This window comes from Cyprinus carpio, chromosome B1, assembly GCF_018340385.1.
Source record: "Cyprinus carpio isolate SPL01 chromosome B1, ASM1834038v1, whole genome shotgun sequence".
Classification (NCBI taxonomy): Eukaryota; Metazoa; Chordata; class Actinopteri; order Cypriniformes; family Cyprinidae; genus Cyprinus; species Cyprinus carpio.
In genome coordinates this window covers 36921213-36942362 of record NC_056597.1, presented here as the reverse complement: position 1 = coordinate 36942362, position 21150 = coordinate 36921213, and the positions used below count along the sequence as shown (strand labels likewise).

Genomic DNA, 21150 nt, shown 5'->3' with positions numbered 1-21150 from the left:
ACTCAATAAACAGTAAAACTGTTTGCATTTTAAACCAGTGTGTTCAAAAATTATTTTTCAAATAAATGCTTTTCTTTTGAACTTTGTATTCATCAATGAATCCTGAAAAATGTTGGATTCCACAAACACATGAAGCAGCACAACTGTTTTCAACATTGATAATAATAAGAAATGTTTCTTCAGTGGCAAATGAGCATATTAGAATGATTTCTGAAGGATCATGTGACACTGAAAACTGGAGTAATGATGCTGAAAATTCAGCTTATTGCGTCACAGGAATAAAATACATTTATTTTTTTTTTATATTAGAAAGATATTTCAAATTGTTATAATATTTCAAAATATTACAGTTTTTACTGTATTTCTAATCAAATAAATGTAGCCTTGTGACTTCTTTCAAAAATGAAAAAAAAAAAAAAGTCTTAAAGACACCAAACGTTTGAATGCTATAAATTTGTTGCTTGTTCAGATAGACCAAGGCATATTCTACAATTCTGAACATAAATGTTGTGTTCAGACAACTGGAAGAACCACATTATTAACAACCATAACTGAGTCTTACCAGATGTTCTTTTGTTGGAGATTGAGATGAACGAATTCGTGTCAGAGGAGGATGGGCTCTTTCTGCTGAATTTTAGTTCCTCCTAAGGTTTCTTCATACACCCAAACCACACTGGGCAAATTCTTATTCTTAAATGTAAAAAAATCAGCCCATGTTTGCTGTGATGTGACAGTGATTTTAGCTTGCATTTTTTAAATAATTTATGTGGCATGTCTGCAGCAGACAGATGATAGAGGTCAGAAATCACTCTTTAAAGCTTTAAATCCATGACAATTCCTTGTAAAAACAAAATGCTTTTGTGTGAAAGTGCTTTTTGGGAAAGGCGCTGACATTTAAATAGCGTTTTATTAGAAACTCATAATGGTTTAAGTCAAGAAAATTAGTTCAGACAAGCTAATTTAAGTAATTATGAATGATTCAAATAGTACAATTTAAATCAGACTTGATCTTTTGCATTGTCTCAGCACACTAGATGTTTGCAGCTTACATTAGTGTGTCAAAGTCTCGTTCAGCTTGCAAATTTTTGTAGGAACGATGATGTTTTACTGGGAAAGATTAAAATTTAAAAATCATAATACTGTTTTTTTATTATTATTATTATTGCAGGGGAATGAATATAATGTCAAAAACAACTTTTGGTTTGGGTGAATGAAGAAGAACCTTTGGGAGGAAGCAGAGCTTCAATTTTAGAAATGTACATTAATCTCTGTATTAATTATGGAATGATCCAAAAGCTGAGGTGCAGCCGCAGGTGGAGGAGATTCTAACATATATAAGTCTGATGAATCACATACAGACTGTCTCCAACAACAATAACCAAACATATTTTATCTCAAAAATAAAATATTTTGAATATTTAAAATCATAGAAACAATTTAAATATTTGCTCATTAATAATAAAAAGCTGCTTTGCAGAATATAACGTCAAAAATGACTATTTTTTAAATCACAAAAATGCATATAAAATATAATTAAAAATACATCATAAAACATCCATCTAAAACTAATATATTATTATTGCAGGGGAAAGTGTGCATCTAAAATGCATAGAATATAGATTGCAATAGACTTCATACAACAGCTGGTGATGGCTAAGCTAAAAGTTTACCGCCTTAATTATTAATTATTTAAACAATTTTTATATTATTTGCTTGTTTTCTTTTCCTGCACGATGCATCATGAATATATGCATATATATAAAAACTATGTGGCATCGTGTTGCTTTTTGATTTGGAGAAAAGAAAGACCACACAGGGGTTTGTTAATTTTATTTTTTATGATAAAGTGACAGTATTTAAAAGCCCTCAGCAGCAGCACAATCATATTGGATTATACAATGATATATTTTAGGTTTATACAGTGATAGATGTTTAGACATTCACAGTATTACAGTAATAAACGAAAGTGTCTTAATGCACAAACTCCCTATATTCAGACTCTCATTTAAACTCCCGCCACCATCATAATGACCTCATTATCATTCAATCAAAGACAGTTGCCATGGAAAGCATCAAACTGATGTGTGTAAAAAATGCAGCAGGAAGAATCTAATCTTGAGTGAGTCTGCTCCATCTGTTTTAAACACATTCAGAAAAGTAGTTTGGAGGAACGACAGAGTGACACTCCTCCACCAACATCATCTTCACACTGTAACACACAGAACACAGTCAGATCTGACTCAGACACATTATAATTACTGTCACATGTAGAGAAACAAAAACTCACATACATGCACACTTGCATATATATGTATATATAGATTTAGATTTCATTCAATATATATTTAAATATTTAATATTTATGATTCTGTAAAAGCATAAACTATACAACTGTAAATATGTACATAAAAAAAATAACTTACATCTTCTTAACATCAAATAGGATTTCTTTGGGTTTCGCTTTCCTGTTAAGAAATGAGATATTTGCACTACTTTAAGTAATAGTTATATTTTTCAAACTTTCTTATGAAAGTCTGACCACTTTTGTGTTATCATGCAGTCTAACATAAAAGAGTTTGTTGTACTTACATAAAGTTTGTCAGGGTCTTCAGGCAGGCGATATCATCAGTGATGTCGTCATCAGTCAAAGCTGGTTTGCAAAAAAAATAAATAATTATTCAAAGTTATTTTATTTGTTTTTAAACATTCATGTTATTGCTTGCTCTTTGATTTTTTACAGTGCAGTCATTAAAAAACACTCACCAGAGCAGGTCATGTTGCAGACGTTGTGTGATGGGATCATGCCAGAATCACAAGCCAGCTGATCACTGAGCTGAAACACTCCGTACAGGTGCTCAACATCTTTGGCAGCTATGGTCGGACGTGGTTTGGAGCTGGATGGAGCTCCAGATGGTGGAACTTTGGATGGAGCTCCAGATGGTGGAACCTTGGGTGGAGCTCCAGATGGTGGAACCTTGGGTGGAGCTCCAGATGGTGGAACCTTGGGTGGAGCTCCAGATGGTGGAACTTTGGATGGAGCTCCAGATGGTGGAACTTTGGGTGGAGCTCCAGATGGTGGATCTTTGGGTGGAGCTCCAGATGGTGGATCTTTGGGTGGAGCTCCAGATGGTGGATCTTTGGGTGGAGCTCCAGATGGTGGATCTTTGGGTGGAGCTCCAGTTGGTGGAAATTTGGGTGGAGCTCCAGATGGTGGAACTTTGGGTGGAGCTCCAGATGGTGGAGATCCAGATTGTGGAGCCTTTGGTGGAGATCCAGATGGTGGAGCCTTTGGTGAAGATCCAGCTGGAGCCTGAGGTAGAACTCGAGATGATGGAGCCTGAGGTGGACCGCTACGTGGTGAAGCCTGAGGTGGAGCTCCAGATGATGGAGCTTGAGGTTGAACTTGGGATGCAACTTGAGGTGGGGCCTGTGCTGGATTCATCTCTTTATTGTCGACCGTGATGTTTTTGACAAAGCTGGTGTTGAAGGCTGAGATGCTGGCCTTGCAGACAACTGCCTCAGAAAAGAAGAAAGACATAGATGAGGGTCACATAATCTGACATAAAACAGTGCTATTTGGCATCCTGCAGAACAATATCTCACGTCTGGCGATGAGACTGTTCACGGTTATTGTCTCTTCCATGACCGTGATCTGCTGCAACTGAGCGGCGTCCAGCTTGGCCTTCAGCTCACATTTATTCATAATCCGTCCCTCAGTCACACTGAATACCAGCAGAACCAGAGCAAACGCCGCCAGCATCTTCACTGGGTTTGCACGCTTCATCTCTCTCTGTTTGGAAATCTGGAGATTACACGTGTTCAGTTAATCCAGGGAACTCTGATCACATCTTGAAGTAGAGCCAATAACAGATTACAAGTATTCAGTGATTGTATATTCATGAATTAAAGGATTGGCGGGGATAAAAATATCTGTAGATCATGCACAAAAAACATCTTCAACTTAACTAAAATAAAAATGTAAAATTCAGATTAAAACTTAAGTATTAAATAGGTTGAGCCACATATATAGATTATATGTGTGTGTGTGTGTGTGTGTGTGTGTGTGTATATATATATATATGATAATTGAATAATATATTACACAAAAACAAATACTAAATAATTATTACTACACAAAAGCAAATAAAAGTACATTCAATTCAGCAGATGCTTTCATCCAAAGGTTTTATTCCTTTATTTGTTTTTGCAATGACCGGGAGTGAACTTAATGATTAGTTTGAGCAACAAAAAAACAAACAAACATGAAATATCATGAAGAACCAATGCATCTTACCAGAGGTTCTGTTGAGATGCTGCTTGTTGGAGAGTCTTCTCCAGCTTCAGTGTTTTTTTTGTGCTGTGGTCCATCTTATATATGTCCGACTGACCTCCACCTGCACTGTTGGTCCATCCCATCATCACGAGGAGATCATGTTCCTATGATGTCATTGCTCTGAAACATCACAAATGCTGACCAGGAAGCTCAGGTTGTCATCCTTGTTATTATGTATTTGTTTACTTATTTGCTCTCTTTTTCTCCAGTGGTTTCCAGCTGTGAGTGGAATGATGTGAAGCTGATGTTTTGATGCTTGAGTCTCTGTGCTCTGTTTGTCTTTTGATGATGGTGTTCTGCAACACACGCACCCACAACCACAAACAGCAGCATTTCCAATTCAAATAGCTGAATGCCGCACTCATCTTCATCTAGAGCCCACTGCTTGTATAATGGTACTGCTGTGACTCTCGAAAGCCTCAAGTTTTTACTCTGTTTTGTTTGGGCGGATCTGAAGGGCTGACGATGCTTAAAGGATCATTTAGCAATTGTGAATTATGCAATGAAAACTATTCAAATCAAATATTATCTTCTGCATTGTCACATCAGATGAGTTTTGTTCTCAGGAAAAAATTTTTATGCAGCTTTTCTGATTAAGACAGATGAGCTTATTCTCATATGCGATTGAGCTTTAATTTTTACTTTAGATGCATTACATGGTCAGTCTGAAAAATCTTCTTTTTGAAAGCTGAAAATTTCGGTCAGTGTCTTGGTCCAAATCTCTGAGCTTCACTGCGAGGGCTCATTTGAGTGTATTCAAATAGCACACAAATACTTGGTTTGTTCGAAGATGCTTGCTTTGACCTTTGTGTGTTGTTGTTTCAACATGTAAATGTGAACTTCACATGGCACAGAACAAATAAGAAATTGGATAAAAGCACAAACAATTATTTTTAAGCACAATTTCAACGATTATTCATCGTATGCTTGTGGATGTGCAATTCTTTTTTATTATATATACCAATAATTTATTTAATTTGTATTTTTTAATTTATGTAATAAATAATACATTTTTATATTCTATATTTTAATATATTAATGCATTTTTAATGATGCATGGAGCATACTGTGTTCAAAGGAGATAACATGGTCAGTATCATTAATATGCTTATGTAATATAATATGTCCATGGTAGAAGGCTTTGCACAATAGATTTGGTTAAACAGAGTTGATCTTTTATTGTGATTCATTGCACAAAAAAAGACATAAAACAACCACAGCACAAAAATAAATGATTTGAGCTCTTTAAAAAAAAAAAATCATTTTATGAGAATGCATGGCTACTTTTTGAATGGCCATCGTGTGGAGAAAGATGATCTTTCCAGACAGATGGTGTAGTTACCATATCTAGCAGCAGAGGTTAAATAGACCATGCAAACCAGACTTCTTGGATGGTATAACACTTGTTTTGTGTTAGAAAACAAAACCTTTCACTCATGCAAACACTGATTTGTTGGTGTTTTTATTGTAAAGACAAACTTAGACAAGTGTATATATTTTTTTTAAAATATTTGTTTATTTGCATTCTGAGGAAGCCTAACTGAGGCTGTTTTGAGAATATTTTCCAGGTACATTATGGCAGAAAATGCAACAGTAAAATACAAGGGTCTGAGAACTTATTCATGTGATCAGTAGTTCCTGTAGGGTTTATTACAATAATACGTTGGGATGAAATTTAACAGAATATTCATGTCTGTAGAAACGTTGAATGTTTCAGCGACACTCAGCAAAGTACTGCGCAGGATTGATGTTGCGGCACTCGTTCACAGAGAGAATTACAAGTGGCCTAAAAGACAAAAAACACAATCTTGTAAAAGAAGGGTTACATCTTGCAAAGCTTATTTCTGTGGTTAAAAATATATTGCTAATATTAATGTAAAAATATGTACAGAAATATATTTCCAATAAGTTTTAGTTACTTCTATTTCATCATATATTTTTGCCAATTTCTTATGTATATTGTCCGAAATATATTTTATAAATGTATTTCATTAAGACTTGTATGCTTTCAAGTATTGAATAAAATAAAATAATATATTTCTAGTCAGTATTTCTCTTGACTCATACCATCTTATAATCGTCTGACTTACATTTTATTGGGTGGAGAAGCGAAGGCTGAAACAGTGCTGTAAGAAAACAGGAACATTTATTAGAAAAATACACTTGTTTAGTTGCTTTTGGTAATATTGGAATGTTTTACAATGAAGAATTGTCCATTTTCAATTATAATGTGTTTATTTTGCAGAAATATGCTACAAATGTGATCTGTGAGCAGTGACAGAATGTGGTGACTACCAATGGGAATGTAAAAGGTGATCATGTGATTAGTGGGACAAAAGATGACAACTTACGCATTTCTTGCGCTGTCCAGCAGGGTCTTCAAGCACCTGATGTCATCCCTGATGTCATCGTCAGTCAGAGCTTTAAGAGAAAAATTATGTTGGAAAAAAATTGAATAATTTTTTTTTGCAAACAAATCGCATTGTGTGAATTTATTTAAAATCACCGCCCAATAAATTAGTTACATTTCTCATGAGATTGGGTTCAGTCTATTCTGTTTATAATCACTTTTGTAACGTGACTTACCTCTGCAGTTCATGTTGCAGATGTTCAGACTCTGGCCGGATCCGGAATCGCAGGCCACACGGTCGCTCAGCTGGAAGATTCCAAACAGTCTTGTGGCGACATTCTCCTCAGAACTCTCGGAACTCTCGGAACTCTCGGAATTGTCACGAGAAAATCCAGCTGGCCTCCTGAGTGCCCCAGCATGAGATCTCTTTCCCCTTCTGCCGGGACGTCCAGGTTTTCCCCCTGGTCTTTCATTGGGTTGTTGTTGTGGTCTGACAGGGGGTCTCACTGGAGGTCTCACTGGAGGTCTGGGGTCTTCTTGGATGGTGGTGACCAGGCTGGTGTCGAACTTCGAAACATGCTCCACAGAACAAACAACTGAAAGAAAGACAGAAACACTCTTGGCTTACATTTGTATCATTACTAGTTGTCAACTGACAGTGTTTACCCTTGCAACACTTACTTTGGGCGATGAGTGGATTTACAGTTGTATTTCCTGGCACTGTTACGTTTCCAGGCATGTCTCCAGGCACCGTTTCATTTCCAGGCATGTCTCCAGGCACAGTTACGTTTCCAGGCATGTCTCCAGGCACAGTTACGTTTCCAGGCATGTCTCCAGGCACAGTTACGTTTCCAGGCATGTCTCCAGGCACAGTTACGTTTCCAGGCCCATTAGTGACAGTTGCAGGTCCATTTCCTCCCTGATTTCCCCCAAATGCCGCCTCGAGTTGGGACTTCAGCTCACATTTACTGAGAATCCGTCCCTCACTCGCACTGGAGACAGAAGAACCAGAGCCAACACGGCCAACATCTTCACCTTCATCTCTCTCTGGAGATTAAACACATAGCAATGGAAAAATCCAAATTAAACAATCAGTCTATTCTCTTCATACAGTGCTTGAAGTGAAGGAACATAATCACTAATGCAGCCAGCAATCTTCTGGATTTGTTCTCAGCAAAATTGTCCAGAAATGTGCCTTTACCACCCAGACTCTAGCCTTGGAAAACTGTCATAAAAAGTGCTTGTCACTTGGACATCTTTGTACCTTATTTCCCCCTAAGTAGTACAATATTACCACTTTAAGGTACTAATATGAACATTTAATGGGCAGATAACATACAAAGATGCCTTTTTAAGGGTATTAACCCAGTGACAAGCAATTTTTCTGACAGGTTCCCAAGGCTAAAGTTTGGGTGGTCAAGACCAAGTAGATTATTAAAATTACAAACATGTTTTTTATCATTATGCCCTTTAGCAATGCAATTGGTAAACACTTTGCATTAGGTTTTCTACGACCAAGTGGTTCATTATTCTTGCATATTTTGATACAGTTATAAACTGAAGTAGCATTTAGATAAATAAGCTTAAAGCATTTTATACAAAGAGTTCATAAGTGATTTTACCAGAGAAGCTTCGACTGCAGTAGATGTGGGTATAGTCTTCAGTCTTGCTTTAGGCTGGTGTTTGTTTCCACCATCCGTTGTGTGCTGATCAGACGAGCATGGGGATTTTTATACTGAATTTGACATGATGACCTCATCGCATCAAACTCACTAAACCTGTTGAAGAAACACCACATGACTCAAATTCCAAAGACAAATTGTATGTATTGCATAATACTTTTTGAAACAGCTCCTTATCCGGTGTGTCTGATGTGATGTAACTTTACAGAGACGCTCAGGTGGAGGTGAGTCAGGTTTTGCTTCGTCACTTTTTCCTCACGCCATTTCAACTATTTTTAAACTGTGACCATGTAATTATGAGATCTTTGTTGTGTGCCAGTTTCCTGGAGGATGACCCAGACTAAGTGGCTCTGCAAATAATTTTAACTTTTTATTATTAGTAGTAGTAGTATCTTGTTTTACATTTTAATTTCAAAAGGTTAACACTAAACTTAAAGGGATAGTTCACCCCAAAATGAACATGTCGTTCCAAACATGTTAGACGTCCAAACCTCGTTTCCGGAAACAAATTAAGACCTTTTTTCATCTCCAGAACATACTATGATCAATATTTTTGATGAAGTCTGAGAGCTTTCTGACCCTCCCATAGACAGCAAGTATACTACTATGATCAAGGTCCAGAAACATAGCAAGGACATCGTTAAAATAATCGAAAAAGGAAACGGCGCCATTCTGGAGAGTATCCACTGAACGTAAACAACGTATGCTGTTCAGTGTATGTTCTCAAAAATGGTGTTATAGGGTGACACGGAGACTAAATACTAAATAAAGAATAATCAGTGTATGTTCTCAAAAATGGTGTTATAGGGTGACACGGAGACTAATTGTTGAATAAAGTCGTAATTTAGTTCTCTTTGCACACAAAAAGTAATCTCATAGCTGCAAATAATTACGGTTGAACCACTGATGTCACATGGATTATTTTAATGATCTCCTTGCTACGTTTCTGGATGTTGATCGTGTTCATTACATTGCTGTCTATGTGAGGGTCAGAGAGCTCTCGGAATTCATCAAAAAATATCTTAATTTGTGTTCTGAAGATGAATGGAGGTCTTACGGGTTTGGAACGACATGAGGGTGAGTCATTTTTGGGTGAACAAACCCTTTAAGGACTCTAAGTTTTTTATTTATTTATTTTTAACTGATGTCAAAAGTAGAGCTGTCAGTGTAATATCAGTGTATTATTATTATTATTATCAATCAAGTTTGGTGTGCTCTTATTACACACACACACACACACAAAAAAAAAAAAAAACCATGCAATTTGTCAAGTTTAACACGTTTTGTGCAATGGTATTCAAAATGTTTCAGGGTTAAATGTTATGCTTTGAATTATCAATGCAAAAATTAAGAATAATGGCTTTAACTAGCAAATTTCAATGCAAACTTTTGATTTTTTTAATTTTTTTATTTAAAAGTATATAAATAAGTAAAGACATCACTTTTTTTATTTATTTATTTATTTATTTTTTTTTACATTTATTTATTTTCAAATAACAGTTTATTGATATACTACTATTCAAAAGGTTTGGGGCATGTTTTATTTTAATTTATTTTTTTCATTGATGGTATACTGAACATCCATGCATCTATGTAAAGAGAAATCTCCAACTGTGTGACGTTTGCTCAGTAGCCATTGATTTACTGATCAGATTTGGTTGTGGTGTTCACTGGAAACAGATATTCATTCCAGAAAGGATTTCTACCATTCACTCACTCAAAAACTGATTCACTGATAATTATTTATTTGAAGTTTATAGAGAAGTCAGGCTCAGACAAACAACTCTTTTATGAATATGGTTTTATTTGCAGTCTGTGGTATGCTGTAGGACAGGTAGAAGCAGAGATCAGCACAATTGTGGCTATTGTTAAAAACATTTTTTTAGGTGTATTATGCAAATACAACTCAAGAGTGAAATACAAGAGATGTAGAAGTCCGAGATCTGATCATTTAAGCTACTTTATGTGATCAGTAGTGCCCCGATCCCCTTTTACCAGCAAATTAACCATCAAGTGTATAACAGTAATGCAATGACATTGGCGGCAAATCATGTGCAGCCTAAAAGACAGTCAACACGATCTTGTGAAACAGGTTTTACGTCTTGCAAAACTTATTGCTGTAGTTTATTGCTTTAACACTTTAACAAACATTTTAACACTACTATAATAACATAATAAAAACAGCACACAATTAATTTAATTTAATTTATTTAAGCAGTTGCTTTCTAAATGGAATGGAATTTTCAGTGTGATTAACTCATAACTGACTTACATTAGAAACCATATGGCAAAAATACATATTTTCAGATACTGAATATATTTGAAATATACTGTAAATATACAAAAATAGACAATTATTTTGGTAACATAATTGACGGTAAATATATTTACATAAATATATTTCAGATTTTTTATGCAGCAAGAATTAAGAGTAAGGACATTTATGTTACAAAAGATTTTTATTTCAAAGAAATTCTGTATTTCAGTATTTCACAATCACTGTTTTTACAGTGAAATAAATGTAGCCTTGGTGAGCAGAAAAGACTTCTTTCAACACCTTTAAAAAAATATATTAATTATTCCAGACTTCTGATTGGTAGTAAAAATACTGATAAATATGAAGTTTAAAAGACTATAACCGTATGATAAGAAAGACTTTTTATTATTATACACCCTTAAATAGTGTCAGAAAGACAAGTCACAGCATAAACACAATAAATTAAAAAATAAAAAAATAAAATCATTAAAGTTACTTGTAATGAATATGAAAAGTCAAACTCCGGACTGTGTGTTGCATGTATAGTGGGTGGACTGGTATTGCACACCTGTGGTTGGATTCCTGTTATGTAATTTTAGCCATCCTGCCAGACAGTTTCGGCAGTAGTTAATAACCAAACAGACGTACGTTGTGTTCTTACAGAGCTGCTGTATCTACAGTATTAGACAAAGTCAAGCTATTCAACTATAAACGATACTATGATGCATTTCCATGATAAGGCTGTCAGTCTTTGTTCAGTTCTGCAAAATACATATTCCTTCAAATATGCAGATACCCACAAAAGTATTACTGAATTGAAAAGTATTTTAAAGTCTGTACATAGTGGCTCAAACATGTAATTAGACACTTTACTTCATCGCATCAGATGCAAAATATCAAACTAAGTCGCTTTCCACTTTATTATCAAAAACCAAAATTAATCATATTTACATAAAACGCGTAACACAAACATAATAAAATAACATCTTTTTTTTTTTTAATTGCTTAGACACTAAAAGTGATACTTGGGCCCCACTTAGTGAAACCATTCACTCTCTAATCTTTAGACAAAGCCTGCAAAACTACAAGCACATTACATGCTTTATTCTTTTTCTTTTTTAAATAAAAAAATTAAAGTTGCTATTTTAGTTTTTATTCATGTTTTGCAAGTTTTCGTTTCAATTTAATGTAAACCTTTATTAATTTTGTAGTGTTTTTGTCATTTTTAGTATAGTCTATATAGTTTTTATTAATCTTCTTTTACTATCAGTTTTTTACTGCATCAAGTTAAATTAAAAATATGAGAAATGTTGTTTTTGCAATTAGCTGAAATAAAAACAAGTTTAAGCTTTTTAATATTTATTTCAGTTAAGTTTATTTTTAGTTAACTATGGGTTTGAATAGTTAACAAAAACTAAAAACATAAAAAAAAAAAACTTTACCTAAATAATTGTTAAGAAGCTAAAACCTATTTTAGACACCTTTTTTTTGTTTTTCTTGAATGAGGTGCTTGTGTTTCTGGTTTGTCAGTGACATTTTTAAGTGTGACTTCAGTGTCCAAAAACTTTTAGGTTCAGTTGGATCTGTTATTAAATATCCTAACTGCTGGGTTATTAAATACACTTCTATTTATTCAGGTTCAGTATCACACAAACACTCCCTTATTGCACCATGAAAAATCTGGAGAGAGAACAGAATGAACTATCAGACGAGAAACATGATCATGTGTTATGACGCAAGTATTGAATATCAGAGACGATCCATTTGACAACTGTCTGACAAAGAAAACTTCAATTGTTCTGCATCTCTAAAGCAAGGTATCGGTTTGCAGGAAGTGAGGATGGGTCAATAGAGTTTGAGCTATTTTGAACACAAGATGAATGTCAGCATGACTCAGCATAAATGTCAACATCATCCTCTCACGGCTGTGATAAACTGATATCTAATAGTTAAATATGATTAAATATTTCGCCCACACTACGGCCTTTGTCACATAAAGTATCAAAGGCAGGTGGAGATCACTGCTCACTTGTTAGCAGCTCATTTGTTTAAACATCTAATGAATTGCATTGGGATATTTAAATATTTACATGGCTACTGCATTTAACTGATGTATGCTGCTATTCAAAAGTTGTACTTTGAGGTAAATATCAACCAACACAACTGCACAGATCAGGCAGCTGAAGAACGTAATCACTTTACAAAGCGATTCACGTGAAACTCACTGACATTTGTACTTGAGGTTTCATGTGGAGTACCGCTTTTAAAGCAAGAAGTATGTGCAGCTTTCAGTTCTTGGTTGTGTGCCAGTGGAAAATAATTTCAAATGCATGTTTTACATGACTGCTGTGATGGAGCTGTGTCATTGTGTGATTACATTTCACCAAAAGAATGTTTTCTCCTCAACCGAAAGGTTTTGATTGCAGTTTTGATAGGAGCATGATCTCATCTCTGCTGCTGCTCCAGCGGCTCTGGATGTGAACTCAATGTGAACTTCTGGAAATCAGCGCCTGTGGAAATACAGCACAGTCACACACTGCCCCAAATGCTCAGATTTTTAATCATTTTGTCCCCTGTGAGCTGCTAAAATCCTCATGTTTCAGAGTGTTTCATGCAACATGTGTGATGTCATATTGTCATGTTGATAGAGAATCTCCTCAAGGTACAGTGATTTTGTGGCATGTGCATTTCATGATATGCTGCATTCAAGCACAAAACCACCGCCACAGTGTCTGAAAACAAACTATCTGAAAGTATTTCACCCTAAAATAAAATGATCACCACCATCATCTACAGGTTGTCAAGTTCTGAAGAAAACAAACAAAGCACAATCAAAATGACAATTTCTTGTTTCCAGAAGACAAATGACAGGCCAAAGACAACTTATACTTATCATGTAACTAAACCATGAATGTTTGTCTTTAAATTAGTGGTACGATGGCAATCCATTATTACTGCGTCAGATATAAACATTGGCTACAGCCTATGTGTGTTTATGGATACAGAATATTCACTTGAGATATAAATTCATGTTCCAGTTCTATTAAAAATGCACAAGGAACATGTTTAGGTTTGACACACACACACACACACACACACACACTGTTTCTCCACTTACAGATCAAGAACATCCCAACGTGTGAAGGACAACTATTGCTCAGGTTGTGTTTACATCATGTAACCTTTATAAATGCAAAACGTGCATTTGTAAGGTGGCAAGGAAATAATGACTGAAGAAATAAGCCTTCCAGCAACACTTTTCCTGATTATTCAGGGCGGGAGACTAAGTTTAAGAGCTTAAGAGATAGGATCTTTTGTAAGAATAAAAGGTGAGTGTTGCCAAACGTGAATGGTTTGTGTGAGTGACTCTGAATGTATGACTTTAAAGCATTCCTCTACAAATATAGAGAGCTTTACGTGTACATTACTGAAGTCAATTAATGTCAATCTTCTCGAACTGACCTATAGACTGTCTGTTTGGTGTGTTTGATGTGTGTGTTTCTCTGTGATGAGACTGAAGCGAGGCCTGAAGGGTCAACAGATCGAAGTTTCTCCTCTGATATTTCTTAACTGCTCCAGATTCATAATGTTGCATGTCTGGAGTCTTCGGTGTCAATCTGAGGAGAAATCAGAAATCTTTTGAGACTGGTAAAAATTTGGAGCACATTTTTACTTTCCCCTATTGCCCTTGAACTATGATGTCATCCGGCTAAGTTACGTATATGCTCCAGATGTTATTATATGATTATCAGCATGCAGTCATTACATTTCTATGTAGGCCAGTACATTAGTGTCACCTGGTTTCCTCAACAAAAACCCAGTGCGATTTTAAGATTGGCTTATGAATTCTGAAGCCTAAACACAAATGTCAGAAGTAAAAAGATAAATGTAATTATAAATGAACAAAACCTCACCACCAGTAAGCTTCTTACAACTCTTTCAGTTTTTATTTAAAAACACTTTCACAAGTTTGAGTTAGAATAGTTTGTAAGAGTTTGAATAAACACAGTGAGGCTGTGAAAGCGACTAGTGAGTAGATGAGTTTTTCTGTTCTGTGTTTGGTATTTAGTGTCTCCGACAACCTCTGAAGTCCCATTTAACCACTTGATAGCAATCACCTTTTTACAATCTAGAATAAAACATCAGAATATCTTGATTTTGTGTTCACCACAGACAAAAGAAACAGGTTTATAAACAGGTTTTAGCCTATAAAAATACATAATCCCTGCAGCACTGCTAAAGCACTGGTGATTTATTTACTGATTTGAAACCCTAATGTGTGCTGTATGTGGCCTAAAGTATCCCCTGGTGGCCGTAGAGTGAACTGCAGTCTGTTGAACTATTGCTGGCACTGGGTAGAGTGTATCTGAGCTTTACTGACAGCAAAAACTAGTGTGTATTATGGAAGCCCATTTCCGCCACTGAATAAAAACAAAAAAGGTAATTGACTTTTTATTTCACAATTCTGACTTCTGAATTGCATGATATAAACTCACAATTCTTTCTTTTTTTCAGAATTGCATGATGTAAACTCGCAATTCTTTCTTTTTCTCAGAATTGCATGATATTAACTCGCAATTGCGAGTTAAAAAGTCATAATTGTTAGATATAAACTCACAATTCTGAGAAATAAAGCAAGAACTGCGAGATATAAACTCACAATTCTGAGAACATAACAGTCTTTTTCCCACCCTCAAAATTGGACTTCAGCTCGCAATTTTGACTTTATAACTCGCAATTCTGATTTTTTAAGATATAAAGACAAAATTTTGAGGAAAAAAGTCAGAATGTAAAATCAGAATTGTGAGATAAAAAGTAAAAAAGTCAGAATTATGACTTTATAACTCGCAATTCTGATTTTTTAAGATATAAAGACAAAATTTTGAGGAAAAAAGTCAGAATTGCAAGTTTATATCACGCAATTCTGAGAAAAAAAAGTCAGAATTGCAAGTTTATATCACGCAATTCTGAGAAAAAAAGTCAGAATTGTGAGATGAAAAATTGCAATAACCTATTTTTTAATTATTATTCAGTGGCGGAAACGGGCTTCCATAATAGTGAATACATCAGAAAAAACATACATTTTCTCAGCTAAAAAATGCTAACATTTTAATTTATTCAAATATTAAAAGATGATAGGATGCAAAGTGAATTTCTCTTCATTTAATACCAGTAGGCTTATGTACTTGTAATTGTGTCTGTGTCTCTCACACCTGTCCAGATGTGAGCTGACGGCATGCACTCTTGCGATCTGACCGGGATACAGTCCCAGAACATCTCGGCCCTGCCGGCGAGCACTGGAGAAACACAGTAAACACATCAAACACACATGATGCAGACAGTAAAACATGCTAACATGCATCAAATCAGTATATATACTAAAGCAATAAACCAGATCAAACTGGCCAAATTTTGTCTAAAACATTAAATGTTGACATTTTAAGTTAAATGAATACAGTTGCAAATGAAATTTCTTAATTTAAACACTTTATTGTCTAGAACTGAAAGCGGTTAATTTTGACCTGTTAGGAGTCAAAGACTCAAAAACCTTTGGACATACGTGTGTGTTGGATGGTTTTTGGTGTCCTGACTTTCCTTAAATTCGTGCAACCTCAGAGCAACTCCTGACCCGGCCATCCTGCACTGAACCCTTGCATAAAAACATCAGTAAAATTAATTTGGTTAAGTCTTACATGCTCATTCATAGCAAATGCACATAAATATAAAGTAGCCCTATACAGTGAACACAATGGTTTGCATTTCAAACAAGCCTAAGCTGGTTTGCTTGTCTATCAACCTGATTTAGACAGGTGTTGGGTTATTAGCTGGTTAGGCTGGAAGACTAAGTAGACCAGCAAACGAGTTTCAATATTAAGTAAAATGCTGATGAACATTGTTATGCAGCTTCAGAAACAGAATTATGAATAGATCTCCATGAATTGTTGATAGTTCAATATTCAACCTTTGATGTAAACCATGTTAGGTAAAAAAATAAAATAAAAATAAAATGTGTCTCGTTGTTTTCGCTGAGTGAGCCACAGCTGAGGATATTATTTACAGGTCACAACCAAATCACACGTTCAAATGCAAACTCTTCGTAGAAAACAAATTGATCCCTGTTTTGAAAGACAAACACAAGCCATCTTACCTGCTTGTTTTCAGTCAGCGTACAGATGCATTTGCACAATGCATGGTTGAAAGTCAGCGTCCTTATGAGAGCAATGGACAGCAGTGCTTCTGTTACAGAAATCTGACACAGAGACACTGATACTGATACTACACTCATCACATCAGTCAGTATCCGGTGCATTTCAATCTAGAAGCTCTAGGTCTGCAGTTTAAAAGCTCTGGTCTGGAAGCAAACAAATGCAACATCTAAGATTAATTATGTTTTATAAACTTAACTTTTGCAATCTGAATACTATAATAGTACTTTTGCATATACTTATATATGTGTGTAAATGTATATATAATTTTATAAATATATAACTTTTTACCATTGTTGCCATTGTTAATACCTGAAAATAAAATATTTTTTTGTCCGTTTTTTTATTTTATTTTATTTTTTTATGATTGCATGTCTGAGATTAAAATGTCCTGAAGTTCAGAGTCTGAGGCTTAAGGCTAGATGTGGATCTGGATTTCACTTCTCAGGTTTGTGTTTGTGTGTGTGTGTGTGTGTGTGCTAAAGGTGAAAATTAATTCAATCAATCTGTATGGTATATTTTTATGACCCCACTTTTGTTTACCTTTCTTACATTGTTTTTTAAAAATAATAATTGAAAATAAATGTAATTTAATAATAATAATATTTTTTTATTTAAATATAAAAACATTGAATAAATGTACATGTATTAATTTTAAAATACAAATTGTATTAATATTTTAATACTAGTTGTAATTTATAAATTATATATTATATAACTTAGATATTAATTCATACATATAAATAATATATTAATTACATTTATTTATTTTTTATTTAATTTATATTTATTTATTTATTTGAATGTAAACTTACAAATAATAGTAATGTGGAGTAATTTTAATAATTTAATAATACTTAAATGTATTTATTAAAACGTGTATTTGTCACGTTTTATTCTGAAGCTTCAGTTTTATGTTTTGAACACAAGAGGGAGACATCCTGCAACCTTTCATGTGAAGTCCTTATAAACTATGCACTCCACGTGTAGTCTAATCAAAAGATGCATGGAATAAGTTTATGAAAATTATTCCCCAAATTTGTGACTTTGATAGACTAGAGGTTGTTGTTCAAAGTCTAGTTTGAGTCTTAGCAGTAGCCTATTATTATTTCTGTGTCCTTCGTTTTGTGAATAGCATTTCTGCATTCATTAAACAGGACAAAGGGCCCCAAATCCTCAATCTGTCCCGGGACAGAGGCGGGGAAACTCACTGCAGCTGGTGCTTTTATTATCATTTGACGCATATTAAGTGCTTTTTGGTGCTGTATGTAAATATATGATGCGTCTTTTCGGTCGGTGGGAGGTCCATAAAGCATTTATCATTCATATGTAGGAGAACAACAAAAGCCTGGCGAGCGACAAAGCCCGGAAGAGGAGGAGGACGGGGGGAGCGTCCGGTAAAAACGGGTCCCGGTGTGACGTCGAGAGGGTTCCTCCTCCGTCCCACTGGCAGCGACTGAATGGCTGGGACTGGAGACGAAATTACGATTCCTACTATTGCGAAGGTCCAGCTCATTTATATTAATAAGCGCAGACTGACGTTGCTCGCTGACCTCCCAATGACAAGGCTTAGTCTATGAATATTAATTAGCCCCGGCCGACGGTGTTTGGAAACCCTCAATGGGTTTTAAAAATATATATTAATAAGCCTTACTGCATTAAAGCTTATATCCATGATGAGTAACAAAAAAGAACAAGTGTATATTATGCAATTATTAATATTCTTGTACATAAACTAAAATGTCACATGTCTCTGTTTATTTTTTTTTCTATTAGATGTGCAGTATTACTTTTGTATTTATTTTATATTTGTATAATATTTCTATTAAAAATGTTAATTTTTATTTTTATTTATAAATGTTAAATGTTATTTATTTATATTTTTCATTATATGTGACCCTGGAGCACAAAAGCAGCTATAAGTAGCACGGGTATATTTGTAGAAATGGGTCCAAATGATCGATTTTTTCTTTTATGTCAGAAATCATTAGAATTTTAAGTAGATCATGTTCCATGAAAATATCTTTTCCTACCGTAAATCTATCAAAACTTAGTAATATGCATTGCTAATAACTTCATTTGGACAACTTTAGATTAGATTTTCGCAATATTTTGATTTTTTTATGCACCCTTAGATTCCAGATTTTCAAATAGTCAGCCAAATATTGTCCTCCTAACAAACCATACATCAATGGAAAGCTTATTTATTCAATCTGAATTTCAAAAAACGCAGAAGGTTTATCTTATGAATATTAATGAGCTCCCAGTGACGTCTCACGCTGACCTTCCAATGCCGACGCTCGCCTCATTAAAATTAAGAAGGGGGCCTTCGCCGTAGTAGGCTTCGGGAAATTCGCGTGCTGGAGACGGGGTGCGCCGTCAAAGCGCTCTCTGCATCGGGTTACGCCATCATTCATCCAGGGTCATTCGGTTCACCGGGGTAACGGAGATGATGGCCGCATCACGGGCGCGCGTGCCTCCGTGCTCCTCATGAGCGACCGGCGGCGGCAGCAGCGTGCGGGTTTGGGTTTGTTTCACACCGGGCTGGCGTGGGTCCGATCCCACCGTCTGGCGGAGCGTCTGCCAGGTAACGTACTGCGTGCTTCGCGTTGTTTATTTTTCCTCCATCAGCGAGCAGCATCACGGACGAGGCCGAGCATCCGCGCTGGAGCGGGGTGGAGATGCTCCTCGGCCTTGTCCGTGATGCTGCTGGACATAACAAGCGCTTATTTACACATCGAGCGCTGTTTTGATAGAAATGTACATTATAAACACATTCAGACCACATCCTGCGTGGTATTATTGATGCGCGTCCACCATTTTACGCATTTCGGACAAATATAAAACAAGAGGCGGGTGCAGTTCTCATCTTCTGGTCTAGATGCATGCATGCATGTGTGTTTGTATAGTTTGTTATCACAGCCGTGTTTTTGAACAAACATGTATTAATGTTCATAGGCACGCTTGTTCATGTTCGTCGCGCGCTGTCAGTCCGCTGTATGTATTTATTATGATAGCGATGGATTATATAACAGCAGCTCAATATGACACAAAAGCCGCTGCTTCATTGTGGTTATTGTGATTTGTCATGTTAATCGCTGTCACATTCGTGTGTGTGTGTGTGATGCCCAACCGTGTCCGCCATTGTTTTTGTTGACATTGGTTTGGGTGGCTTCTGTTGTTTAGACATCTCGTTTTTCCTAACGACGGGAATTATGCATCTGTTTTATTCGACGTGTGTCAAAATGAGCCTCTTTTGTTAAGAATATGTTTTTAATTTCTGAATTTAAATCATTTTGATGTTTTTTTGACTTTAAGTCAAAAAGGTTTTTGTCGTGAAGCTGGGAAAAAAGCTTGTTTTGTTATAATATTTTATTATAATTTATTAAAAAATAAGCAATTTTGTTTTAAAATGTTATTAATATTTCATAAAAAACAAAATCTGTGTGGTGTAATCAGTGTGCAGGGAGCCATTTTGTTGTCATCATGTTTGATTCCAGGATGATGCTAAATAAAAATGATAAAGGTCTAATATTTGAAGTGATTTTAAGATCGTTGCGAGGTTGATTCGGAAGTTCTAAGGTAATGAAGCGAAAGGTTTGATTCCAAGGATGTAAGATTCTAAGACTGATTTAAAATATTCTATTGTTCTTAGGGTTCTAAGATTCCTCGTAACATTCTGATTTCTTATGTTCATTCTCAGATGGGTTTAAGACTCTCATGTGGTTTTAGGTTCTTCTAAGATTGATTGTAGAAATCCAAGATTGATTCTGAGGTTGTAAAGGTGATTTGTGAGATTTTAAGGTTGATTTGAAATCAATTCTAAAATTATACTAGAGCTGCACGATTATGACAAAAATCATATTGTCGATTATTCACTTGAACATGTAATTGTCATTAATAATTACAACTATCACAATTTACATTGAATGATGTTTATACCATTGTTTGATGTAACTGCATGCCATATTTTTATATGAAAATAAACAAGCTGAAAAACTGAAAAACTTTTAGTGCTTTTCTATAGTATTAAGCCACAGATGTCAACTATACATCAGATTGGTTTCTTCTTCTATAAAAATTATATATATATATATATATATATATATATAATACCATTTTTTATATTATATATATATATATATATATATATATATAATATATATATATATATATATAATATATATATATATATATGGTATTATTAAAATAAAACAAAAATTAAAATAATGGAAAAACCCTTAAGATAACATGTAGAAAGTAAAAAATGCATCTTAAGCACACAGAATAACATAAGTGGACTTTAAACGATTAATTGCTGC

At 35.0% G+C, this 21150-nt stretch overlaps 2 protein-coding genes across 2 annotated transcripts; both read right to left on the bottom strand.

Moving 5' to 3' along the window:
• Positions 1-1821: 1821 nt before the first annotated feature.
• On the bottom strand, positions 1822-4340 carry LOC109064400 (basic salivary proline-rich protein 1-like). The gene is made up of 6 exons (XM_042717621.1): positions 4295-4340; positions 3604-3802; positions 2764-3513; positions 2590-2650; positions 2424-2465; positions 1822-2209 (listed from the first exon to the last, which is right to left on the bottom strand). The coding sequence occupies exons 2-6, from the start codon at positions 3782-3784 to the stop codon at positions 2140-2142; spliced, it is 1104 nt and encodes a 367-aa protein (XP_042573555.1). The 5' UTR covers positions 3785-3802; positions 4295-4340; the 3' UTR covers positions 1822-2139.
• Positions 4341-5829: 1489 nt separating this feature from the next.
• On the bottom strand, positions 5830-8456 carry LOC122135986. The gene is made up of 6 exons (XM_042717330.1): positions 8306-8456; positions 7365-7730; positions 6920-7279; positions 6685-6754; positions 6424-6459; positions 5830-6119 (listed from the first exon to the last, which is right to left on the bottom strand). Exons 2-6 carry the CDS (start codon positions 7540-7542, stop codon positions 6047-6049), a joined length of 717 nt encoding a protein of 238 aa, XP_042573264.1. The 5' UTR covers positions 7543-7730; positions 8306-8456; the 3' UTR covers positions 5830-6046.
• Between the last annotated feature and the right edge of the window lie 12694 nt (positions 8457-21150).

Bases quoted from the DNA above. Each gene is read 5' to 3' on its own strand.
- LOC109064400 (XM_042717621.1), bottom strand. From the start codon at position 3,784: ATGAAGCGTGCAAACCCAGTGAAGATGCTGGCGGCGTTTGCTCTGGTT. The intron at 3,514-3,603 runs GTGAGATATTGT...TTTCTGAGGCAG, and splicing joins GAACAGTCTCATCGCCAGAC to TTGTCTGCAAGGCCAGCATC. The intron at 2,210-2,423 runs GTAAGTTATTTT...TGTGTGTTACAG, and splicing joins CTATTTGATGTTAAGAAGAT to TGTGAAGATGATGTTGGTGG.
- LOC122135986 (XM_042717330.1), bottom strand. From the start codon at position 7,542: ATGCCTGGAAACGTAACTGTGCCTGGAGACATGCCTGGAAACGTAACT. The intron at 6,755-6,919 runs GTAAGTCACGTT...TTTCTCTTAAAG, and splicing joins CTGCAACATGAACTGCAGAG to CTCTGACTGACGATGACATC. The intron at 6,460-6,684 runs GTAAGTTGTCAT...GTTTTCTTACAG, and splicing joins CTGGACAGCGCAAGAAATGC to CACTGTTTCAGCCTTCGCTT.